This window comes from Xiphophorus couchianus, chromosome 23, assembly GCF_001444195.1.
Source record: "Xiphophorus couchianus chromosome 23, X_couchianus-1.0, whole genome shotgun sequence".
NCBI classification, from domain to species: domain Eukaryota; kingdom Metazoa; phylum Chordata; class Actinopteri; order Cyprinodontiformes; family Poeciliidae; genus Xiphophorus; species Xiphophorus couchianus.
In genome coordinates, this window is record NC_040250.1 from 12,966,546 (window position 1) to 12,993,828 (window position 27,283).

At 37.9% G+C, this 27,283-nt stretch overlaps 1 protein-coding gene across 5 annotated transcripts; it reads left to right on the forward strand.

Moving 5' to 3' along the window:
* Window positions 1-120: 120 nt before the first annotated feature.
* shtn3 (shootin 3) lies at window positions 121-27,258 on the forward strand. Of its 5 annotated transcripts, none has more exons than XM_028009775.1 (17): window positions 121-393; window positions 5,709-5,769; window positions 15,511-15,605; window positions 15,864-16,035; window positions 16,523-16,620; window positions 16,727-16,808; window positions 17,126-17,220; window positions 17,616-17,762; window positions 18,323-18,476; window positions 19,032-19,200; window positions 19,384-19,448; window positions 19,695-19,798; window positions 21,366-21,380; window positions 21,626-21,685; window positions 21,888-22,026; window positions 22,968-23,244; window positions 24,003-27,258. In XM_028009775.1, exons 1-17 carry the CDS (start codon window positions 322-324, stop codon window positions 24,106-24,108), a joined length of 1,911 nt encoding a protein of 636 aa, XP_027865576.1. In that variant the 5' UTR covers window positions 121-321; the 3' UTR covers window positions 24,109-27,258. The 5 variants fall into 5 exon arrangements, with proteins under 5 accessions (XP_027865576.1, XP_027865577.1, XP_027865578.1 ...); XM_028009776.1 differs by having other exon boundaries at window positions 122-393; window positions 21,891-22,026; XM_028009777.1 differs by lacking the exon at window positions 21,366-21,380 and having other exon boundaries at window positions 122-393.
* The last annotated feature ends 25 nt before the right edge of the window (window positions 27,259-27,283 follow it).

Below are 27,283 nucleotides of genomic sequence, written 5' to 3' on the forward strand. Positions count from 1 at the left end.
TAATAACCGTGGGGGCTACCACGTAGCATAAATAACTAGATATTATTGGGAATGATCTCCACACACATGCGCACATTTGACTTGACTCCACCGCTGGATGGAAGGGGAGGGGCAGATGATGCTGTCAGTGAAAGGAGGAGGGAGAGGAGAGGAACCATCAGGACCAAAGAGCTGCGCTCTATCCCATGTGTCTGGAAGAAAGAAAATCAGCCATACACAACGGGATTATGAGCTCCTTCTAGAATAATTCCTTTATTAAGGTCACCCTGAAGTTAAACGTGCGCCAGTTGGATTATTTTCAGTCTTTTTGTTCTGGAAATAATGCTTCCCTGCTCATCATCCGCGCAGGCGGAGGGATGCGAGGAGGAGAGCGAAGCACACATGGAAACAGAGGTAAACCGATAAAACATACTAACAACCCCACCTTCTTCTCATATAAATCGTTTCTACTGCAGATGAAGCGTACCAGAGTGTGGAAACACAACCCTTATTTTACTCTCCGTCTCCAATGGGACATTTTGCCGGCTGGTTGCATGCGCCGGCCGGCATCTCATGAAGGCAGGAGACATGAAAGAGCCAGACCCCTCCCTGGATCAGTCGCCCCGCACTCGCCATTTTCACGCAAATGAGGAATTACATGTTAAATTTGCTCCACCATTCATTTTTTGATCCTCTCAAAGAACAGGTGTTGAGTATAGAGAAACTGTCAGGCATTTTTCCGGGTTGTAATGTCTGATTTGTAATTTTAAGGTGAGAAAATAAATAGCCTCTGGTTTGAATTGTTATTTGTATATTTAAAAAAATATATATTACGATATGTGGGAAAAGCAGGGAACTATGGATATAACCCCTTTTTCTCATTATTATTATTATTATTATTATTATTATTATTATTATTATTATTATTATTATTATATTGAGACATTTAAGAACCAAAATTACATACTGGCCCATCAAAAAAGATACAGTTCTGCGCAAAAGGTTCCTTACACTGAGCTATTCCACATTTTATGTGACAATAGTTAAATGTGTTTTATTTGTATTTTATGTGATAGACCAATCCAAAGCAGTGAATACTTGTGAAGTGGACGGGAAACTGCTTGCATTGTTTAAGTGTTAACTTAGTCTCCCTAAGTTAACACTTTGCTGAACCACCTTTGACTGCAATACACCAAGACTTTTGGGATAAGTATATTTTTACATTAATCAAACAAACTCAATCTCAGATTGTATGAAGTGTGTTTTTGAGCTTTGACTGGGCCATTTCAGGGTATCTCTGCCTGGATGTTTTGTTTTATTCCAAGATTCCAAATTTTATGTTTGGACTGTGTTTAGCTCCTCTTATCCTCTTATCAGTTCTGACCAACATCATTGTTCCTGTACAAGAAAGGTATCCCCTCAGCATGACTCTTTAACCACCATATGACACGTTGGTGAGTTCAGGGTGATGTGCAGTGTTAGCACAACACAAAAACTTCAATTTTAATCTCCCCTGACCAGAGCCCCTTCTTCCACATGTTTGTTGTCCTCTACACAACGTGACACAGATCTTTAAACAGGTCCAGTGATGGTTTTCATTCAACAATGGTTGTCTATTTGTGACTTTTCCATAAAGACCAGATTTGTGGAGTGAATGACTAGTAGTTGCCCTGTCTGCAGATTATCTCATGTGGAGTCTAAATATCTTGCATCTCCTCAGGTGTTGCAAAAGAAAATTAAAATAATATATAATTTGTCTTCCTTCTCACAGTTGTACACTTTTTGATGTACAGTATTTATTTATGTGTATACACCTGGCAAACCTTTACCAGATTCTAAGATTCAGGATGCTTATCTTCAGGCACCCTGATCTTTCTAGTCAAAATTTAGATTTCAAGCTACAGTTAAAGCTTGTAATTTAATCAATCTTGAACTTAAATTTCAACTTATGAGAACAAAGGGACAACATCAGAACATAAAATTACGGAAGAAAATGATCAGAAATTCAAAACGAAAGCCAATTTAGTTAACTTTTTTTCCTTCTTCTAAATACAGAAAACTTGTATTAGTTTTAAATTTTAAACTACATACATTTTTCTGTTGTGAATATTTTGTTGTTAAAATGTCAAAAGGTCTAGTGATGCTACATTTATTGTTAAATGTCCACCTCTCACATATAAATCTTAAGAGTGATACTAAGTTCCATCCTTGCTTCAAAAGGATGTAGCAAGAGTGTTAATGGTTAATATTACAAATGTAGGGGATATGAAATAGGCATTTCTTGCTAATTTAAAGTGCCACCTTTATTACTTTTAGCAACATTTCATGTTTTTTCTGTCCGATAAATCAGCACATGTGCACATATGAGGGTTGGCCACTCCATAATCGACTTTGCCCTCTGTGATTTATTTAGGTCATATGATCACCCACCTGAGCTACAGGAGACACAATAAAATGAGTCTGTAGGGTCTAAAATGGCTTTGTTTTGGTTTGTAATGTCATTTATGTAGCTGTGTTTCAGACAGCATGTTACTGATTGTTTCATCCTAAAGTTGAAACAACAATACTGTATTTAACACCAGTATTGTATCTTGATTAAATAGGTGACAATTTCAATCAACAACTGATAATATTCCTTTTTACCTAATTATAAGATCTCAACCGTATCTAAACTGTTGTTAAATGTCATTTTGGATTGAAAGAAGATGAAAGCTTGGTTACTGTGAGTAGCTGAGTCTCGAGCCACCCTGATTTGGTCCATTTTGTTAATGAGTAAAGAATAGTTTCCTTTGGGGTGCTGATGTTCTATTGGTTACCTTGACAGCATCAGTGTCTTTCTATGTTTCAGAACCTGCTACTCTTGTTGGGCTGATTAGCGAAATCTAAGATGACAGTTTGTGAGAAAGCAGGTAGAACTGGGACAAATCTGGGCCAAGAGCTTCCTGCAGCTGGAGCAGTGAAAAGGAGCAGGATCAAGATTTTATCCAGGGAAATCAGCCTGGTTTTGTTGCAGTGTTGTGCTTTCACAGACTGAAATTTGAACAAATTGTAAGTTATGTTTTTGCCCAAATTAGCTTAAAAGCATTTTATTTGACAAATCATCTCAGTGGGGTTGTGTGGGCTTCTGTATCTTTTGTCTGTTGGTTCTGTTAAACCTCACTTGCAAACAGTGATAATATTTAGTCAGATTAACACGCTGAAAACTATTTGCTACATAATCTTTGGTACATAATCTTTGCTATAAATGTTGGCTAGTTATTTAAGTGCCATGGATTCAGACTCTATTTCAATTCTAAATTTAGAATCACTTGTTGCTTAAGTATGTTTTAGATGTAATGAGGTGATAAGAAAATACAACAGAGTGTAATTTCCAAAACACCATTTGTTGGCCAGAAATAACTATTTTTTGTAAAATCATTGAATCATTGAAAAAGTTTGAAGACAACAAAAGTCTTTCATTTTCTAGATCCTGAATCCTTTTGACTGTTTTGTAATAATAATGTTCATTTTTTTCACTTGTCTCCAACAGTGGATGCCCAAATTAACAGTTTATAGATTTTTTTTTTTAGTTTAGTTTAGTTCAAACTGGTTTTAAGCTTCTGATCTAAACTTTAACACTGGTTAGGATTTTAGATGGTGAGATTGACCCCTGTGTAGTCTGATTTCTGGAAACCATGTTGCTTTTTTCTCTTCTCCTCCTTGGTTCCTTTTAAAAGCTTGCAGATATTCAGTGATCTCTGGAGGTCTTTTGAACCTATAGGGACAGTTTTCTTTGTCTGCACTATTGTTGTTTTTGCTGCACGAGAGGTCACTGAATTCCTTACGAGTTCCAATTACCATTTCAAATGAGGCGTGTGGATGTCAGAGCAGCACTGGGGAAACTCCTCCTTCGACTGTGGTCAGTAAAAGTTCTGCTGCATCTGTCCTACAGAGAAAAAGAGACATTTGTATATATTCTGGGGAACCACAAAAAGATGACACTCAATTCTTTAGATGGGATTGGTGTGAGCAATGACAGCCAACAATTTTAGGACTGATGGCTGCCTTACTTATAACATGTAGTAATTGAAAACTCATTTATTTAGAAGAATTTAAAACTGATTTTTTTTACAGACTGGATTTATCCAACTCCATCCATGAATGAATAGCCACACCACTTCCACCATCTGACAAACGGTGGAAATGTAAATATAAGCTGAACTTTAAAAAGGAACAAAAGCAAATATTTTCAGTTGACAGTTTAAAGTATAATTCAGCTGTTGTTCTATTCTACACTCCTGAAAATTTACCATTTTGTTCACTCAAGTTTCAAATTTCCGACCTCCAAACATCTCCACAGCCGTCCACTCTAAATATGGAACAGGAAACAATGCAAACCTCAGATACCCGAGGATGTGAGAACAAGCAGCTAATGCCTCTCTTTGTTGTGTCTTTGTAGGGCAGCTGTTCACATTATTATCTGTCGCTTTCTTGCTGCTTGCTCAGTATCACTAGACATACTTTGCACTGAATCAATGTTCTGTTTACTGTATAATTACTTGACCTCCAAGTGGCACTGCAGGTTCAGCAGATAGAGAACAACATCAGAACAATTAAGCTTGTGTGCAAAAACAGATCACTTTAACACAATCTGCACACACTTTAGTGAAGTTGCACAAAACAGCATAATGTAGCACAGTTACACTTTTACACAATATTAAATTTGTTTAGATGCACTAGCACAGAGGGGTTTATGATAGATTCAATTACTGAAAGGCTGCAATTCAAGCCCCTATCATTAGCCCGCCACTGCCGTGCTTTACAGTTGATATGGAATGAGTTTATAGGACAGTCTCTCACCTTATTGTGGAAGGAACTATTGTTTACAATGCTGCTTCAGATCATTGAAGTTTGTTGACATTTGCTTCTACTCATGACTTTCAAGGTCTCAGCATAGTTTCTCCTACAACCCTTCTAATCGACCGATACTTGTTGAGTCTCCTGCTGACCGTTTTGTCATTAGCTTCAACATTAATCATGCTCGTTATCCTGAATAAGTTAAAATACAACTCCTTTTTTTTTTTTAATGCAACTCCAGTCTGACGTTGGATTGAATTTGCTTAGAAGGCCACGCTTTGAAAGATTAGAATCTGTGTGACACATTTTTTCACAATAAAACTGGTTTATGTTTGAGTCAATGCTTGTAAGGGGCTCGAGTTTTGTTCTGTAGCTGGAAAAAGCCCAAATATCAGGCTTTCTGGCATCAGGCTTTACATTTGACAAGGGATGTTTGTGCTGATATGCTGTGTTTCCTCCAAACATCTGGTCAAATATCTCTCCTTTGTTTTTGTTTTCTTTTTAAAGTCATTACTAGAAGTCCTCATTGATCTGCGACCTTAGTTGTGCTTCGGGTATTTATTTTTAGAGATGAAAAATGAATACCTGAAGCACCCTTTCAAACTATCTGTTGAAATCTGCTGTATGTTTTTTTCCACTGCTTCTTCTTCTCAGTTTTTTCCGAAAAGAAATTGTGCTATTGTTGATCTACGTTATATTTTGATAACCCGGCGATTGCTAAAAAAGATTTACAATACTGCATATTGAGTTTTTTCCATGATGACCATCACGTGTGAAGAGCTTAAATTGCTTAGTGTATCTGTGTAACTCTATCTGTCAGTAGTGGTGACCTGTGTGCTCTGTGCTTTTGTGAAACACAATCTAATGGTCTGACCTGCTGTCTGCTCCCGCAGTGCAACAGACTGACCGAGGAGAGGGACGAGGCGCAGAGGCAGCTCAAACATATCAAACGAGGTGAGTCCTACTTCCTTCCACCTCATCTGACATCTCCATCATCACAGAGACACAACCAAAGCAAGCTGAGATTTGAGATTAGTTCATGAAAAAAAGAGTTGGCTCATTTGAACTTATAATTTTTTTCTCTCTTTCTTTTATGGGGTATATGAGATACTGGTAGATTTGATTTATTTTACCACATTCTGTAACCCTTAAATATTTCTCTGTGAAATCAAAGGTTGCCTGTGAGGAGAAGAAACAAGCTGGGTTCATCACAAGGGTTCTGAATGTAATTGCTTTTTGGATGTGTTGATACAGACTTATAATTAGAGCTAAAATGGGGAACTATTGTGGATTATGTTTTGTCTTTTTGTGAATGTGAATGTTTTTGCATGATGCCACTGGAGGTAACCACCAAAAAATACCCTTTGTATTCTAGGAGTATAAAATGTAATTTCTAGGATATTAAACTGGTAGTTATTTTAAGGGTCCAAAAATAACTCAAGGTTCAATAAAGAACCCAGAAAATTCCCTTTTAAGTTCCGGCATCTTATAGATGTAAGTTTCAGCAAAACTGTAAAATCTGAAAGCTTTTCTAAAGTGTACATTGAAATGTATGTGAATGTACTATAGCAGGTCCAGAAATCATCCTGGTCGTTCCAGTACAGTAACTTGTAGGTTCAGGGATAATAATTTTAAATTTCCAGGAACATAGCGAGCATGTTCTTGGAAAGCCACTCACAAGCTACGGGGAAATAACTTGGAACTGCTAGAACCCCACTTTTGAGATACTAAGGAGAAGCTAAACTCCTAGAATTCTTTTAAATGTTGAAGGCTGCTAACCTTTTAATGCATCCATTAAAAAAAAACCTGCAGATACATCATCCTGCTCATCTTTCTCCTCCCTACCGTACCCTTCACACATTTGGCATGACATCACTGACACCTTGTTCTCTTAATGGGTGTGTTTAAGGGGGAGGAAAGGGCAGGACTTCTCCGTTTCTATGGTAACTGAGATATAACTTAGCCAACAGCAGCGGAGCATTTAAGTTTGCAGGAGTTTAACCTTTAAATCCAGACAGTCAAGAGCTGAAGCACGGTGCTTCACTCCATCAGCTATGACTATTTACAGAGGTAAGAGAGATTTTGATATTATCTCCTCTTAGCAAACTAAGAAAAAAGATCTTAATTGGGCTGCATTCAATGCAGAAGATAAAACAATCTGATAGCTGGTGATAAAGATCTGAACAGAATGTTAAATTATGCAGACTAAAATTCAGGTTTTTAAAATTGGCGAGCTACAAAAAAACAAAAAGTGCAAAGAGAAATCTTTAAATTTCTGCTTATTTGCATTTTGATGGCTTCATTCTCTCATATTGAGATGATAGGGGTCAGTAGTTTGGGTGAGTCCATGTGGCTGAGTGAGACGTTACCTTTGAAAAGGTAACCGGAGAACCCAGCGGTCTCCATCTGGAGGTGCAGCTCAGTGTTCTGTTTCATCTGCTTTTATGAAACATCTCCTCTTAAATTGATCAGACGATTGGGTTACCCACTAAACCTGCCATGTTTTCCTTCTATCATGAGAGCATTTTTGTTCTATAATGACTTTAATGCAATTTGGAGAAGCTGCTCAATAATCAGACTGAGAAAAACATGGTGTATAGAAATGTATTGTCTGTCTTGAAATCAACTATTAGATCTCACTTTAGTGAATTTATATTTCTTAATTAAAGCAAAATTAAAACAAAAATAAACACTGTCAAAGTTATGTTCCACCACTGTAGAACTGCTTTAGAGATACCATTACTTAACTGTAATGCATAAATTTTAGCAGTTAAATGATTTTAAATAAGAAATTAACTGAATAATAAATATATTTTGTATACTAGCAAGGAAAATGTCCTTTAAGGTTGAGGTAATTGTTGCATACTTTGGCTGAACAGAAACATTTTCAGGTGCAGGTTATATGAATTTAGTGAAAATTTCTGGTTGATTTTGCTGACAGCACTGTAGTGCTGTCTTACAGTGCTGGTAGGAGGTCGACTGCTTATTTTCTGTTTTTTGGAAGCCTTAATTTGTAGGATAACAATTAAATGTATGAATTCAAAAGAAATATAAGCAGCACATGCAAATATGACCAGATGACACTATTCTTCAGGAAAGTATTTGATGAAACGGCTCTGTGAAATTTAGTTTCTTAACTTCTTGTTGTGAGAGTAAAATGATTATTGAGCATCTTCTCCAATGTGGATGAAAGTCACTATAGGACATGTAAAACGGACCAGAGTAGCTTTGTTCACTGGGGATGGTGTAGAGTTACAAACATACTAAGGATGCATCACTTATTACTCTTTTTCACTGAATGCATGTGACTGTGAATATCTGGAGAGCTGAGAAAAGTCTGAAGGTATGACTGAAACTCTCATTTTTCAATGTCAAAACTTCGTCAGCAGCTGCAGAACTGGGTCTAATATGCTCAGTCTAGTCAGCAGAAATGCTGATCCCCCTCTTCATTGCGAGTCTTGTCACTCTGTGCCCTCAGTCTCTCATTCATTCACTCATTTATTCATTCACTGCCCTGCCCCCAGAGGGAACAGCGCTTGCTCTTGTCATGTTATTCTCATGAATTATTGAAACCTTCTGACATGAATTATTGAGCAGCAGGAGATGTGGAAGGATTAGTGTTAGTTTGGGAGGGTGTTGTCACTCCTCCCCGCCCTCTCTACCTGATACTTTAACTCTGATGGCCTTTTTAAATAGTTTTGATGAGAATTGGCCACCAAACAAAAATATTGACTTCAGTTTTAAGTACTTACAGTGTGCAGACAAAAAGTCTAAACAGATTAACTTCATGGGAAATAAACTAAAAGAATGAAAGGAATAACATGTATGTGTATGTACAGACATTTTTATACAGAAAAGGAAAAAAGACAGACAGTTTGTGGTAGTGCAGCTTGCTTATCTAGTTTCACAGCAGAAGTTCTGTGTCCAGGATGTGCGGGGTCAACAGAGATGTTAGCTGCCATTTTCTTGATCCTATACCTGTGCAAGTCCCAGGTGGAGGGAAGGTCAGCCTTAATACTAATATTTTCCTATTGTTAAGTGAAAATAAAATAGTGTAGTTTTAAGCTGAGGATGATTTTTTGTTTGTTTTTCTGGGTTGACTTTTTAAGAAAAGCTTTTGAATCAATATGTGCTTAAACTTTCACATTTTGCTTTAAATGCATTTTATTTTAAGTTTAATCAAATACCCCTCTGAATTGTTTATTTTATTTTTGACTGAGGCTTATGGTAAACTATAAACAGGTCATTTTGTGGCTCTTTCAGCAATGCTTTTTATTTTCATGCGACTCTCTCTTAAAGGTCAGATTTGAATGTTGCTCTTTCGCATTTGTATTGTTGCATTTGTATTGTAACATAATGTAGAAAACTGTAGAAGTAAAAACAGGAGTCAGAAAAAATATTTTAAAAATTTATACACAAACTAACCTACTATCCTCACACAATATGCTTTTGCCTAATATGGATCAAACATACTGAGATACTCCGAGCTGAACAACTTCTGCGGACGATGAACAAGGCAACAAAAGTTCACACTTGTAGGAACCTATCTATGATTACAAACAAATAAATTGTTTTTTATTCTAAAAAGAAATGTGAAAAATTAATTTCATTGAATTGCTTTGTTGTTTTAACCGTCATATTGTATCCTATTAAGCAAAGGTGAGAACAACAATTGTACTCAAATAAGAGTAGCACTACTTCAAAATATTTTCTCAATTAAAACTAAAAAGTAGTTTTAATTTAGAATATATTATTTTATATTACTTATTTCTTATATCCAAGAAATAAGTTAATAGTAAAAATATATATATATTTGTTTAAAAGTTTATTGTGGTAGTAGTAGAGTCATAACTGTTGATTTAGTATTTAAAAATGATTTAATCAGACTGACAAAAATATGAAGTTATGATGAAAATTCAGGTACTTTAAAAGCTAAACTAATACAAATAAATAACATAATGATCAAAAACTGATTCAAGCAGGAGAAACATGTTTTTTAAAAATTTTTCAATAAAAAACATGTATGAAATTCTTGTGCATACTTACAGCAGGCCATATTTACATGTTAAAACAGTGTAACATGTTTTAACATGTTACACTGTTAAAACATGTTAACAGTGTTTTAACTGTTAACATGTTAAGTTAAGTTACAGTAAAAGTTAAACTGTAAAGTTAAACTTTACGGTTTTACTGAAACTTTACAGTAAAGTAAAGTAAATGTAGTTACTAACCACTTCTGCTTACAACCTACTGTATGTTTTGTAGAAATTGACTGTTGTCCTAAATGGAAGATCTTCTCTCCATCTCTGCCTTTCTGTGATGTGTTCAACCCACACGCCTAAAGCAGAGTGGAATTACAGTGCATCTGAACGAATATGAACAAATATGCTGAAGGTTTAAATATGTTCAGCCTCAGCTAGTCCCACCCTGAAGCACTAAACTTTGAATGAAGCATTAAAGAATGACCCAATAGCCTTGCCTGATCTCATTCCCTCCCTTGCTGTCCTTAGAAGAACTCTGGCTCAGACATTTCCTTTAATGTTATTAAAACTTAATGTGTGTGGTTTATAATCTCTTTCCTTGTTTTTTTTTTCTTTTTGTTTGTTTGTTTTGTTTTTTGTTGGTTGGGGAGGGGGAGGCTAGGTTCTACTTGTTCCAATTCTTTTACTTGTCTAGTGAATTCTACAAATAGAGAAGTTAAACTTTAATCCATTTTCTAAAAAAACAACATTATGTCTCTAAGATCTGAGCAACCATTGTTTTAAAATAAAAGGGACTGATTTGATCCCTAATACCTAATTTCTGTGCAGATTGAAATTAAAGCATCTGTCTGTGCTTTGGACATCAGATCAATATAAAGCAGGCTGCTGCAGAGTGGTATCCTAGAGAGAGTCTGCTCCATAAAATCATCTCACTGCTTGCAATCACATTAAAACCAGCGGTCCCTCTCCTGTATGTTCATTTTGCTCCCAGGCTACATCATCTGGTGGAAAAGCATTAGTCATGTTCACCTGAGTAGCATGTGAGATCCAATCAGAGGGAAGCATAATGGGCTCAGGCCTCAGGCCTTCACTGACACAGATCCAGGTTTATTGTGGCTTTAGTCCCATTGGCTTTTTTTTATTACTGCTCAGCATGAGAGCAAACCAGGAGGTCCAAGCAGTGAAATCCCATAACTGACATGTCCTGCTGCTGCTGCCTCTTTATTCTCTGAAACGAAATAAATCTTGGGTTTTTAAATATGACAGACTGATGTTACTCTTCATGAACTCTAGCTCTGAATTTTTCCAAGCGCATTACAGAGGGACTTTATTTAAGAATAGAAACATCTCTGACATTTCTTCAAGACTTTTTGCGTTTTATACCCCCAAGCATATTTTTGTTGATTGGACACTGAAAAGGCAACATCACCTTTCATGTAAACAAAGTGAATTTGTGGTTTAAAAGCTGAAGGTTAAAAGAAGTCCACAAAATAAAATCTATTGCACTGTAAATGTGATTAAAAAGTGTTGGATTTTTGTTTTTTTCTTTGCTCAGGCTATATTTGAACCTTTGGTCAAAATCATCACATTTTTCTTGGATGAATAAAGACAAAGACTGGTCTTGTCTTTCACCCACCTAAAAACCTCCAAATTGAGACATTCAACTGAATTCCTGATCGGATACCCGAGTAATCACAAATGACTTGATGTGGCGTAGCAAAAGCTAAGAACTCAGATTGTGTTCTTTCAGTTGGTATTCACATCTCATGGCCATAGATAAATCCTGAAATTTAGATGGATGAGTAAATTTGCTGCTTTACCACAACAGACAAGAGCAACACCCTCATTACTGAAAAGTGTTACAGTAAATACGTCCACCTCCATCTCTATCCTGACGTCACACAGGAACAAGACACCAAAATACTTTATCTCCTTTGTCTGAGGAAGATATTTATCCCCGACCCAAAGAATGAATCAAAAACACACTTGAGCAATATATGTAGCTTGTTTCTACATGTAGTAGGTGACTTTAAGTTGTTATTACACAGACTTTTCAATTAAATATAAAATAAAATTCAGTAAGTGTGGTCAATACTTATTTCTTATTTAAATCCTTTGTGTAAAATATACCTTAATTTATGGACTAGTTTTGATACCGTGTTTTTCCCAGTTACTTATCTGTGGACACCTCCAGAGGAACTGTGACACTGATCTGTACATAAAAGCCCAGTTTCTACAATAACATGACTGTGTATAATAACAGACTCTTTGAGGGTGGACTGACCATAATAGTTCAGGCGGAAGATCATTTTGTTGTCTGTTTGAAACCTGACGGTGCGTTCAGTAGGCAGGAGGGCTTCACTTACAGCCTGCTAACAACCAGTCAGGAAGACGAAGGACCAGCAGCCAGTCATTACTGGCTGAGCTGATGTCAGAGCCGATGATCACAAGTGTTACTCATGGCTTAATCATGGTGAATGTTGAAATTTGGTTTAAGGGTTAAAAACACAGGTCTGTTTTTCTTAACTAATGGTGACTAGCCTTCAGATCTTACAGAGCATGAAAGTGGGATGAACTATTATGTGACATTTTGGGTCAATTATTAGAACACTAAACTTAGAGAAACTATGCAATTCCTGTCTTGGTGTTACATGGAAACAACAGATACATGTTACAACCCAGATACAACATGTTATGTCATCACAACCGATTAATATGTTCTTCATTTTGTTTTCCAATTTTATCTATTTTATCTCCATAAAGTCAATTTATGTACATTTTAACAGGTGATGACTTATTTTATTCTTATTAACACCTCTTAAAGTACACTTAAAACTTATTTCACCCTATTTGTTCTTCACAGTTTTTAGTTTCTTACAAACACATACAAAATTACAACATAGAGTTTAGCATATATGGCCATTTTGCAGCTGACTTTAACCAATACACACAGGATCCATTTGTCATGCTCATTTATACAATGTTTAAGTGATTTTCTATACTCTGCTCATAGTTTACAGAAAGAAAATATTGTTTTGCAAATCTGTACATGGTACCTTCCAGTAGAGTGTTGCTCACAGCTCTTTTGGTCGGATCGGGGGTTACAATACAATACGTTGCAGAAGTAGACAAACCAAACAGGAGTAAGGAACACTTTCAATCAAATCATAGGTAACTGTGAATATATTCGTGGTATTTGAGTATTTTATTATTATTAATGATTATAGTTCATGACTATACCTAACTAGAAAGAAAAACAAGCAGCTAAATTATAGTTTGGTGCATGGGCACAGATTTGACTATAAAGACCTGTAAGAAATGTCGGTGTGATATGGTGAAGGGATGAACTGATCTGGAGTTTTGGAGAAATTGTGCTGTGACTTATTAGTCCCCCAAAAAGCAATGGAAATCAGCTTGGAAAATTTCTCTCATATGCAGTAACGGAGTTTAAGGAAATCCAGTCCTATGTCAAGCTTCATAACTCAGTTGAATTTTACAGTAGAAACATTCTCAGAATTTTAAAGGACTGACTTGGCATTTTAAGACCTTTTACGTCACCCTTATATAAGTTTTATTACCACAGACTGTTTATCTTTTGACCCGGGAAAATATTCAGATTGTACAACTTTATCTTTATTTGTAGAATTTAGAAATAAAAAATGTTGCTTTTGTCTACTTTTACCCAGTATGTCTCCCACTACTAAACGGCCTACATTTTATGTCAACCCCACCCAAGCTACACCAAAACAAATTCATTCACATAATATTTAAATCAAGAGTGTCTTTAACCCACAATACCTCCTCAACAAAACACTATGGAAAAATATACACGTGCTGATTGTGCTCATTTTGTGTTTTTGCTATTCATTGCTGAAGAATCTTTTGTTTTTCATTCAGTCAGTATGTTTCCTTCCTTTCTGATCCTTTTAAAAGATTTTCATCCCACCAAGTGAAACTGGTTTCAGTTCCTCAAAGTGTTGTCCTTCTCTCATTTCCTGCTTCTAGTTGATTCATACATCATTGGACTCTTGACTAAAAGATTTTCACCACTGAAAGACTAATTCAAAAATTGATCTTGATGACATTAACATCTATAATTGGATTATAAACACATTGTAAACACATTTGATTATTAGTCTCTGCCTGTTTGAGTCAACATAAAGCTAAAGACAAATTGGTTTTGCAAGTGGAAAAACCACAATTTATCAGAAGTGATAGCCTTTCCTCTTCTTTTATCAAAACGTTTTCTCTTTGGGTGCTTTCACAACCATTGTCACCATGAATCATGTGACTGAAACATTTTGGGGGAGGCAGATAACAAGTCATGGATGACAAAGATCTAAATGATCCACAGATTCCAGTGGGTGGGTCACAGGACTTCAGTGACTCTGAAGGTGTGCCCCCAACAAAGGTTTCTAATCCAGAAACTTCCCATCAGTCAGTCAGGAGTGAAGAACTTTCTCAAACACACTGGAGTGCTATGAAAAGATTAATCCACATGCTTTCTGTTTGAAGTTAGTGATGGATTCCAACACCATGGTCATAAAGGAAGACAAAGGTACAGTGATGCAAAGCTCAGGATTTTAGAAAGATTTAAGTTATTAAAACAGCCTTTTTACTAACTGGAATAGTTATTTGGGGACTGCTGTTGTTTTAACCTGGATTTCCTCCATATTTAGGTCATTCTAAAATAACTGAGGAGTAGCAAATCCCTGAAGATGAACTGGTTTTTAGTACCAAGTTGAAAACCATTCTTCTATTCACATTAGATTCTTCTGTCCATAAGGATTCTTGCTTTTTGTTTTAGACCAATGTTTTACTTCTCAAATGTAGCCTACAGAACTGTGTGCAATAATTACTTCTTTTCAAACTCAAACACTCACTACTCATTGGGCCTACTTACTTCTTGCTACTGTATTTGCAATGGGGTTTTTATTCATCATTTTAGATTAAAAAAAAATGTTGATGCTTCATAACCTTTGCTGTATTTTATATGTACTGTATATATGCATTTCTTGAAATCATAAAGTGCCTTTTTATCTTGCCTGACTTTCTTAATCTGTAACGGCTTTGGGAAATTTAAAAAGTTGATACGTTCAAGAGTATGAAAACATAAGTAGCAACAGACAACATGGCAATGTGTGACTGTCATATTGTGACAGTCTAAAGAGGTTTCAATAGAAAGTTATCTTCAGAACTTATTTAGAAAATTTATTCTCATGGATCTTTGATGAGCTGATGTTAAAACCTATTTGGAGCCCAAGAAAGGCATATGAACACAGATCTGTGAAACCCAAACCATCAAATTAAATCTGTTGAATTTTATCAATAGACTTTTACGTCTTCTAAAGATCAGAATGGGAATTCTGGGAATCACCTTTCTCACAATGAAACTCTACCTTTAACTAAACTAAAGAGGTGGGAACAAATCTTTTATGACAGTTTGCAGGTAAGAAAGTTTCTAATGTCCAATTAAAAACAAGCTCATTAAGTTTTCTGTTCTGTTTAGACATCAGACTTCTTTATGCTGGAATGAACATAGGTCAGAGCAAGGAGGCTTAACAAATCATAAACATCCTGTGAAAATCTAGACTGAAATTTATGTAAAAGAGCCAAACCTCCCAATAATTCTTTGAATGATATCATTGGATGCTTTGTGCTGCTGCAGTGGACACCTACATTACAGAGTCTGTCTCTGTGTGTTGTTCACTAGTTTCTCAGATGGTGATTGAGGAGGTGGGCGTTCTGCAGACTCAGCTCGAGATTGAGAAGTCTTGTCGAGAGAATGCAGAGGCCCTGGCCACTAAGGTTCGTCTCACACCTTAACACTCAGTAATCAATGCAAGATAAGCAGCACTGTCAGGTGGGGAAGGGCAGAGAATGGGGCAAACAGATGAGTCAGGATGACACTGCAGAGACGTTTTCATTATATCGTCTTTGTGTTAATGTGAAAGCAACTGGATTTGTTAAAGTGAAATAAAAAGTAAATGGTTGAACCATGCTGCACCTGAATTTAGTTACAGAACAGGCCTCTTATTGTTAATCCCTGTTATCTTTGATTTGCAGCTAAATTGTGAGAACAGAAAATTGAAGTACCTGAGCCTATCGTCTCGGCCATGTTTGGATGAACTGCTGCCAAGCATCTCTGACTGCATTGCGCTCGAAGCTGACGGAGACTCTGCAGATTCAGTTGGAAACAGTCCTGACACCTTCTCGCAGTGCCAGCAACAGGTTAAAGGTAACACCAAACACCAAACTGCATATTTTTATCCAAAATGGCCTGACACTGTGTGTCTCACCAAAGCCTCTTATCCTTGATATATTAATTTTCATAATGTCACATTCTCCAAACTCCCTTATCTGTCTGTTTGTCTTTAGTTTAATTCACCTTATGAAGTGATGAATTTATTTATTATAAGAAAAAGCCTATCTAAATGAACTTGGCTCTATTTGAAAAAGCAATCACTCCAAGAGCACATCACTGACTCATCCAGAAAGTTACAAAGTAACCCAGAAAAACATTAATGTCACTTTAGATTTTCATAATAAAGAGTTTCCAAATGGTTGAATTATTTTGATCAACCATTGCAAAGATGCAAGGATACTGGATCAAAATATCTCCACAGATATAAAGACTCATTGTCACTGATTGTCAGTTTAGGAGGGTTATTTCATTTAATAAATTAATAACACATTTTACAAACTGCAAAACGTTGTTCCACCAGAGTTGAGAGAGACGGTAAACGGTTTACTGGAGGAGAAGAAAGGTTTTGTCTGTCAGATTCACGACCAGCAGAGACAGATAGAAGAGTTGACCACACAGGTGAGAACAGATCTATACACACGCCCACTTCTTATGAAATGTTTTGACTCCTCTCTTTTTCTTTAAGTGATGCTGAGTTTGTGGCGTTTTGTTTTTCTCTCACCAGTCTGAGAAAAATCAAGAGGAGATGAAACAGCTTCGTGAAACAGTCGAGCAACACAGCAAAACAATCAAGAGATTTAACAGAGGTAAGTCACAGCTGAAGGAACTTATGAGTTTACAAGGAACGTAAATAGATAATAGTAGATACCCTAAATACACCAGAAATAGACAAGTTTTAAGGCAGCTACACACTTTTCAGCTCTTATGTCTTGAGACAAATCACAAATTTACAACAAAGAGCTTCAACTAAAAAAAAAAAATCAATTTCCCATATTCTTGAGAACATTCATGGGAAGAGTGAAGACAGTATGAGCAGTAGTGTTTCATAAGTTAGTATAATGTTAAATTTGACATTATTGCTATGTTTGTGTCTTAACCCCATATAATCTGTATGTTTCTACAGTCTCTATGATGGCAGCTCAGGAGTATGAAGGAATGAAGGAGCAGCTTGATTTGGAGCAGGACCTCAGAGTCAAAGCTGAGACGTATGCACACGAGGTAAAGCAGGAGGTCATAGAAAAACTGGATTAAAACTGTAGGAAATAATATTCAAACTTTTTTTTAGACATTTAACAGAAGGGGTGGAAACACAATAGCTGTAGCCATTCCCTCAGTCTCAGTCTCATGATTTTTGAGACCAACCTAATAACTGTCTTGTATAATCTGAGTGATGAGTTGCCAAATGTTGCAGCTGTGATCCGTATTACCATGTTGGAATTTGATGTGTGATAATAACCTGAGAAAGGTTCTATATCTGGTGTTTCATACAAACTTTGAACATAATTGACAAATGAAGATGATGTATTGAAAGCAAAAGGGCTAATGCACGTTTCCTCTTTTCTTTCTAGTAATTGCCTTTTTTCTCTGCCTCCTGTCTTTTTTGTTTTTTTCAGATGCTTGTTAAGCAGAAGGAGGCCAATAGGCAGAGCATGCTGCTGCTGCAGAGTGCTGAGCCCAGCGTTCAGCTGCTGAAAGCTCTGGAAGACGTTGCTGCTATCACTAAAACCCTGGAGGAGGAGCGTCTGCAGCATCAGCAGAAGGTAAATCCAGAAGCCTCTTTATTTCCTGCATCCTGACTCTTAATGTCAGGAGAAGAGAGGATTTGTCGATCTTTATGACGTTTTTGCCGCTGCAACGAGTGCAATCAGAAACACTACATGTAACAGGTCAGACAGTGCAAGGTTGCTACTGAAACGTCAGCAGAGCCACAGGCTGCATATAGCTATGACAATTCATGCAAAGCAGCACTAACCGAGTATTGAGGTCAAATATTATAAAACACTCTGAGTTAAGTTACTGAAGTAAATAAAAATTTAAATGACATTTTAAGTTGTGGAGATGCACCTGAATCCATTTGACCTTTTATGCTTTGTGCTCTGTTGAGAATTTGATTGATTCACTAAACACAAGATGAAAAGAAAATGCGGTAGATTGCTACATACAGTTTGTTTGATCTATGCAATAAAATCTACTTTACCTTTAGGACTAGCACTAATCTAAATAACCAGTGTTGCATGATGCTGAAAGCCTAAAGGCTAATAGCAAACCTCTTTTAACCCTGCTCTACATCTGTCTGACTTATCTACTTGTGGGGGTGTAGGTACAGAGTCTGGAGGCCCAGTTTCAGGAAAGCTGTGTGAAGAAACAGCTGCAAGATCTTCAGAGACATCTGGAGCTGCTAGAGGTGGAGAAGAAGGAGGTGGAGGGACGTCTGGAGCAGACAGAGAAGAAGAATGAAGAGCTGGAGAAAAGAGGTTGGTGGAAGGGAGATAAGGCTGTTTGTGGGCTAAAAAAAGAGCAGACAGAATAGTACTGTAATTAAAATCTGCATAGCAACATAAAATACTGTTTCCTGATTAGCTGGAAAATAAGTGAAAAATCCTTTTTCTAAAAAGGAAAATAAAAGTTAAAGCTGTAATTTAAAATTATAAGATTATCAGCTGTAAGGTCATGAATCTGTGATGGAAGACGAAATAAAGTCATGCAATTATGCATTTATGTAACAGTTGTTGATTTCACTGATGCTGACACACATTTTTGACCCCTGAGCTGCATGAGAAGCAGTTCAGTGTTCCTGAGGTCACACAGGACCTAAACCACCAGCTGACTTTAGCTAATATTACATATTATATAATAAACCAAAAATACAACCTTCTATTTATGAGTTGCATGGTTTCCAGTGCTAATGTGTTCATTAATAGTCTGAAGAAATTAGCTCTAACCATTTCATTGACGTATCTGTGGTACTTATTAACCGTCTGATAGTGATAGTGACTGAGGTTGTGGTTTGAGCTGTTGTCTCTTCACAGTCCATGAGCTCCAGGAGGCCCAGAAAAAGATTACAGACAGCACCAGCCTCCCTCCCCCAGAACCTGGGGTAGCGCCGCCTCCCGCTCCTCCTCCACAACCACCTCCACCTCCTCCTCCCCCACCACCTCCTCCACCACCTCCACCCCCCTCCAGATGCAACCCCCTCAGGTGAGACTTTTCAACAAACAGCAGTTACTTAGAAGTATCACAGTGGGTGGGGGGGGGGTTGTGATGCAGCAGCACATTCCTGCGTTTAAACGTTAAACATAAAAAACTGACAGAAAATATTCATAAGCAGGTCAGATAACAAGTGAGAAGTTCTTACTTCTGATGAGATTTTCTGTTTCTTAGTTCTCTGATCGCCATCATGAGGAAGTCATCCAAAGGCTCCAAAGCAAAAGTGGAGCCAACTCCAGGTGAGAATCTATTTATAGTTTCCATTCACCAGCCAGTCAGCCAGCACCTTATTCTTTTGTTTCATGATTCAGTCTAGTGATAGATCACTTATTTAATCAATAGTTTTTTTGGAATTGTTACTGTTTCTGTAATGACATGTAATCGGTCCTATGGGTTTTCAATTTGTACATTTGGGTATTCCCTCTGTGTTTCCTAATTACTCCTGTCTGGTTGTCTTATAAATAAGTCATAATCTTCTCTCTCAGCTGCTGAAGGCATGGACGATGTCAAGGTGAAGGCGGTGAATGAGATGATGGAGCGAATCAAACACGGGGTCGTCCTGCGACCTGTCAAAAGTCAGGACAGTAAGGTGAGAACAGCATCTATTTAAAAAAAAAGAAACTGGACTTATAATTGATCTAAGACAACTACAGAGTTGGATAAAAGAAAAGAAATTTTCTATTTCTTTGGCCCTATTCTGACCTGGTATTGACACGTGTCCTGGTTGATTCAGATAAATGGCATGACCAGATCTGTTGTCCACATCTGTTTTAGGTGCCCAGATCTCAGTTACCTGCTTTAGATGCAAACAAACACAGAAACATTAAATCACTGAAATTCAGTTATTATTTTCTATGGCACTGAGGTCAGGACTCTGTGATGGCCCCTCCAGACACTGACTTTATTGTCATTAAGCCAGTAAAAATAAAATCATCTGATGACTTGATGCAGCTCCTCTCCACACTTTCATTGCACACACTGTGCTACTAAATCAGTAAACATGTGGAGCTCTGCTGTAGAGCTTGTATTGTAATGTAACGGACAGAGGGCATTTTACAACACAGTTACTGCAGCAGGAGGCCTACAATCAGCTCAGAAATAGTCACACTGCAGAGAAAACTCAACCATACTGCATCCTGTAATCTATTGGGATAATTCAACTCAAGTTGTGATTTCTGTTTTAAATGAAGATAATTTGAACAAGTTTCTAAAAATCCATCCATTTTCTGTTCACCCTTTGTCCCTAATGGGGTCGGGAGGGTTGCTGGTGCCCATCTCCAGCTACGTTCCAGGCGGGAGGCGGGGTACGCCCTGGACAGGTCGCCAGTCTGTCGCAGGGCAACACAAAGACATACAGGACAAACAACCATTCACACACACACTCGCACCTAGGGAGAATTTAGATAGACCAATTAACCTAACAGTCATGTTTTTTTTTGGACTGTGGGAGGAAGCCGGAGTACCCGGAGAGAACCCACGCATGCACAGGGAGAACATGCAAACTCCATGCAGAAAGACCCCGGCCGGGAATCGAACCCAGGACCTTCTTGCTGCAAGGCAACAGTGCTACCAACTGCGCCACTGTGCAGCCCAGTTTCTAAAAATGTTTGACAAAAAAAATCTTTAAAAGAAATTATGAGCTATTGCTTTGAAATTGCCCGGCTGCTGTCTCTGCTGTCTGTAGACGGCATTGTGACTCCCAGATAACGCAGCTGGTTGAGGAGGGTCACACCAGGTCAGTGGGTGGTCCTTCAAAATGGATTACATCACTAAACTAATGCAGATACCGCCTCCCAGGGTGGTCTGGGATAAAAAGCGTCTCTGACGCTGCCAGGACAAGATCAGATTGCTGGGGATGAATGTAAGCATCAGGTGTGAATGGGCTCTTTGTCTTCTCTCAATATGCCACTGTTGTCTCCTATTGTGTATTTTTTTTCTTCCCAGTGTCGCTTGTATTTTCTTGCTGTCGAAGCTTTTATTATGCTAATAAAGTTACAAATCTCAAGCAGGGAAACCCAGATTGCTGTTTCTGTCCTCTTCTGTCCTGGTTCTCATCTTGTTATAAAGACCAGGATGTCTAATGATTCTCTTAGGACTCTGATTGTTCTCTGTCTCTTCTCTTTCCTTTCTGCTTTCATATTTTTGTGCTGCAAAAGAGAATAGCAGTGAAAGTGAGTATATTGATGTTTGCATCAATCAGGACAGTCGGATCATTCCTTCCTTCAGTCGCTCTAACCCAACAGGCTCTGCTAACTCTGCTTAAATTACATTAAAATAGAGCATTTTGCAGCATGTCAAAGCTTTTTAATCTATAAACACATGAAAAGTATTTTTCTCAAAAATTGTTACCTTAAGATCATACTCCAGTAATGTGAAAAGTAGGAAATCACAAACTCTTGGTTTTTTGCCCCTGCAGCCTCCACCCTGTGAGGAGAAGCAGCAGGAAAGCGCCATGGACGAACTAAAATGCATCCTGGTAAAAGACATATAATAAGTGGTTTTTACCAGCTGTTCAGATTTTGGTTTCAGATTTAAATATTTTATATATTTTTTAAGTTTCTGTAGAGTATATGTTCACTTTAGTCTGACCAACGAGTTAGAGACATAAATGATAAGTTCACTTTCATCTGAGTGAATACGCTGTCCGTTAATGCTGGGACATTTCCGTTCCGCTCAAGGAGACGGTGAAGAGGAGTCCCAGCCGAGGCTCCCAAGAGTCTGGACCGTCGGGACCATCACCACCGGCGAAGAAGGACAGCGAGCTGGAGGTCATCCTGAGGCGCCGGCGCAACAGGGCTGGAGAGGCCGGATCAGGAGGTGAACCCATCCACCCAGCCAGAAACCCAGCCTTATGCTTCATTCATTCACACAGCAGGACTTTTCGGGACTTTTTAGTGTCATAAATAATAATGTGGTCATTCGCACTACTACATAAATCCATTATTTGTCAATCCAATAATGTCCAACCCGAATTTAAACACCACTTCAGACAAACCCGCATAAACCACTACAACGTTCACTGCAAACTCAAGATGCACTCGATTCACTGCAAGATGATCACATGCAATCCAAACTCAAGATTACACCAAACAGGATCGGGTCTCAGATATTTAACTTTAACAACAACATGGAATGTGAGTATTCAGAGAAGTGACCCAAAGACAAATGAAGGACAAAACAAACAAAATAAATGGAAGGTTGTTAGCCCGCCCTCACAAGTACTAAGGGGAGACAAACAATCCAAACCTGGGCCGACTAACAAAAAAGAAAATCAAACTCTAAAAGGACAGCAGGAAGCAGTGATATAACTATAAAAACAAAAATACAAAAATTACTAAATGCTTATTAAATCACTTTAATCAAGTCAATCTAAAACACATTAAAAACACTGCATACCTGCATCGCATAAACCAGCAAGTCAAACTTGATGTAGCAGATCTGGTGCGACCCTGCGGCGTCAAACAACCACATGCCCAGGTAACGCTACCACTGGAACGTCATTAATAGTGTGGCCCTGTATAAAATCACCACGTCAGCACAAACTTATTTAAGGGGATCGATTTAAAACAGTTTTCCTCCAAACTTATCACAGCCAGCAAACAGTGGAACACGTGGGCCCAACACACACCTGGTCACACAGGAAATTGACACTTGGCCACCACCCTTACAACTTCCCTTTTATGGAAGCTCAGGCTGTGGAGGGAGCGACACCTGTTGGTGCCACCTGTTACATAAACTATTCTCCTTTCCACTTCCAGATGAACGTGAGGGCCAGATGAGCCACGTCTCTTCTTCTGACAGCTTGAATGGAAGACGCACCAGCAGCGATTCGGGCAAAGATTCAGAGGGAGCGAGTGGCATGAGTGCTCCCTCTGAGGCAGCAGGAATCATCCGGGTCAGTCCAGACAGAAGGGGCTCCGGTCCGGGGCCCGCGGTGGCCCCAAGGAAGCGTTCTGACCTGGAGAGGAGATCCTGCAGCTCTCTGTCTGAAAAGGAAATGTCAGACTCTCCGGTCAGCAATGGCTGCATCAGCAGGTGAAGCATCTCAGCGTCTGAAATATGAGGAAGAGGTGATCAGTTAGTTTTAAATATGTAGAGCCTTGAGTTGTCACATGCTAACCAATCAGTTTTATGCAGCCACCAGCATCAGTACTGGAACCAGTGAACGGTTGTTAGGGTTCGCCTTTAGCAACGATACACATCTATGCTGTGATGTTTTTTTATTATTTCTATTATTCTTGACACAGTCATTTAAAATCAGTCAGACTGGAGGATTAGCATCTGTGAACATCAATTTCTAATTCTTTCCACCAATTCTTAGCCTGATAAGCTTTAATATTTAAATTATAGCTCACGTAAGCCTTCGATGTATGTTTTTGACTCCCAGTTGTGTCTTTGACAGCTTTCCAGATGTGCATTTATCTTGTTCCATCTTCCCTTCATTCCTGAGCAGATTTCCTGTCCCTGCTAGAGACATGTTTAAAACTGAAAATTGGACTTCCTGTGTTTTTCTTTTTACCAATGGCTTTCTTCTCACCATAAGGACAAGGATGCTAGAGTGTTGTCTCACCAAAAGCTTAGTCAGGAGAGTTGTAGATTGCTGCAGTTCTCCCATTGTTATCTCTTCTCTGACCTATTTACTAATTAAGTGACTTCTAAAGGTATATTGCTTTTGTTTTAGGGGTGCAAGAGTAAGGTTGACTGCACCTTTATCTCAAGGGATATGAATACTTCTGAAAGTAGTTTTGAACACTAAATCAAATAATGGCATTTCTTCTGCCTCTGCTCCACAGCACTGATGAGGAAAATCAGATAAAGTCGAATGGAGTTGACCATGAGGAGCCCGGCGACGGCGACCACAACGAGCACGTAAACGTTAGTGCTGACGCCGACTGCTGAGATGAACTCTGGCGGGTTTCATTCTGCGATGTGAACAGAGAGAAATCAGAGCGATGAAACACATTTGCCTTTTTACAATTATGGTATCAAATGCGCATTGAAAATGTTTGTTAGTTGTTGTATTTTTTTCATATTTACACTAACCACATACAAAAAACAGATAACTAACTAATACAACAAGACACAACTGGATCATTCAGATGTTTTAGCTCCAAGATACTTCCAAAGTTTTCAGAAATTGTTCTAAAATAGACATTCATAACAAAGTCCAGGTTAAAATGCTCAAGAAAGAAACCTAACTAACAAAGATGAATTCTTGATTTACCTGGAGTCAGTAAAAAGCAGAGGAATACTTGTTCAGCCGCTCGTGCAGTCAGTGAAGGATTCTCGGTAGATGCTAATAATCTGTCAATCAGGTTTTCTGACCCTGATTGATTTGAGCCAGAAAAAGCTGCAGCCTTATGAACCAAAGTCACCTTCTATTATCTGCAAAAATCTCAATTGTAGCTTCCATTTTATCTCATTTTAACTCAAAGATGCTCTCGGTTAAACTTTATGTCATCATAAAGAATGCACCATGTCGTTAGATTTTTCCTCGCCTTGTCTGCAGAACCGTGCAGCTTAGCCACGTTCTGCAGCTGTGGTAGATGTGACACCTGTAGTACTGGATTTCAGTGGATTAAAGTGTCAATTAATCCAATTGATAATTTTATTTTTGTTTTTTCTGCCGCTACATATTTGTTTAGGGTTTAGCTGCTTTTATACAATAAAATTCTGTAATTCTTACTGTGGTTCAGGAACTTTCTGGAGTTAAAATTTTTAGGATGCTTAATATCAGCCTTATGCCCATATCCAACATACAGATAGATAAATTCCTACAAAGTTTGACTGATATAGGTACTGATATTGAAGATGTACATCCCTTCACAACTATTGGCACCCCTGACAAAAATGTGTAAAATGCCTTAAAATATATTCAGCTTTTATCTCAGGAGCATTATCTCATACAGAGAAGTAAAGAAATTAAAATCTACTACATAATTTGAGTAAAATTATTCAGGGAGCGAGTAAGATATCGGTATAAAAAAGATTATTTTTTAGAAATCAGCAGTTCCACATTTACTATGTAAAACGAGTGTAACTCAAGATTTTGTTTTTATAGTTTACTTTTTATATGATCTGATTTTCCTAAAAATGTTCATAAATAATCCATACACTTCCATTTCCTGAGATTTAAATATTTCCCTTGGCTACCCTTCAAGATGGAAAAGAAAGAAAAAAACATGGCATTAAGTCTTTATATGTTGGAAAATTCTTAGAATAAAATCCTGTAGCTCCTATCTAAGCTGGCCTTCATCATCTCTAAGAGCAATAATTAGGAAGGATAGTCAGGGTTAGAGAAATGCAGCAAGAATAATCATTAAGTGCTATTTGCAAGCCAAGTAGTTATTTGTGAGTGATGCCTTGGTAAAAAAAAAAACACTCTTCAGAAATTTTTTGGGCACAAACACACCAGATGGAGTTGGTGTGGATCAAAGATAGACACGGGGAAAATCACTGATAAGTAAGCATGAGAATCACAAGGTCTGTGATTCTGCGAGCCTGTTTCTCTTCTAACGTTCCTGCAAACATTGCAAGGCATCATTGGGTCTGTCCACATAATATTAAGTTTATGGCCAAATCAGCACATAAATGGTTTGGCTGACACATGACCAAACTTTTTTCCATGGTTATCTCAACCCCCAGAGCTAAACCTTATGAATCTGAGAGAGATCAAAGAAAGGGAAACCTTAGAGAGGACCCAGGACAATCTGGAGAACTTGTCTCTAGACCATTGAATGGTCAAAGATCCCTCTCTCTTTATGCTCCAAGCTTCAGAAGATTTTTTGTTTTGCAAATATCAGAAGGGAATTGTACAACATATTAACAGGAGTGCCAATAATTGTGCTACTGGTGATTAAAAATATATATATATTTCTTAATGGGTTTTTTTTCCTGTACTGGCTAAAAGGTTTGTAGTCCTGTTTTATTTTAAGCAATCGTCAGCTTCTGACAGAAGCTTTGTAACACATAAGTCAAGATAATTGAGTAAATGTACATTTTTAGTCAAGCTGCCTTCAGTTGTGTGACCCTTTAAGTGTGCACCCCCGACTGTTGTATCAATCCTCAAGTCCTTTTGTTAATCTGAACCTGTTCCTGAACGCAAACACCTAGGAATATGTTTTCACAACAAGGTTCCTCTCTTCCACTTTTGCTGCTTCTGTTTCCGCTCCAGCGTGTCGACTATCAGCCTGACAGGTTAGAGAAGTTTGTAAAGTGGCGAAATCAAATTTAATTTGATTGACATACATCAGTAGGAGTAGACGGAGCACATTGAACAGGAACCTTCTCAGGATCCAAAGGACAGAACTTCACCAGGTCTAGGGAGTCGACGTTGGAGAAAACCAATGGAAAGCCATGTTTTCTGGCTAAATGTGGAGTAGAAGTGCTTTTGAGGAATGAGGTGATTTTGTATTTTTCTCTACCTCTCCATGGACACCTGCCTCTACACTGAAACATTCTAAAAACATCAATTTGTAGCATGAAAACTTGTGCTGTCGTAGTTCCTCCACTGGAGATCAGACGTCTTCCTGCACTAACTCAGCACTGAGCCCTGTAATGCACATACTGTTATGCTTATTGTGCATTCCTTGACTTTTCTTTTCTACTGTACATTTACAGCTTTTCTGAACACCTTTATGCAAACTATGTGAGGCACCTTTGTATGAAGCTTTCACACACCTTGTCTTTCTTTCTTAACTCACAATCTCACATATTAAAGTCCATCTTGTTCTGTTCGTTTGGTGTATTTTACTCATACAGAGGACCAGAACTGTGTGGTTCTGTTGCATATACAGAGTTGGATTTTCTGCGCAGTGAGGCCTTGCACAAAACCTCCATAAAGCAGAAAAATACAACCTGCAGCTGGGTAACATTTTGCATCCTCTAAATGACTGCATTTAATAACAATGTGGCTACCTAAAGGGATTTCCTGTATGCCGTTGAGTAGGTATTGTGTGCTATTGGAAATATAAACAGAGTGGTAAAGGTTTTTTAACTTCATGGATTTTCATTTTAGAATCACTTGAAATAAAATGCAATTTAAAGAAATGAGCTGTTTGTCTTTTTTAAGAAA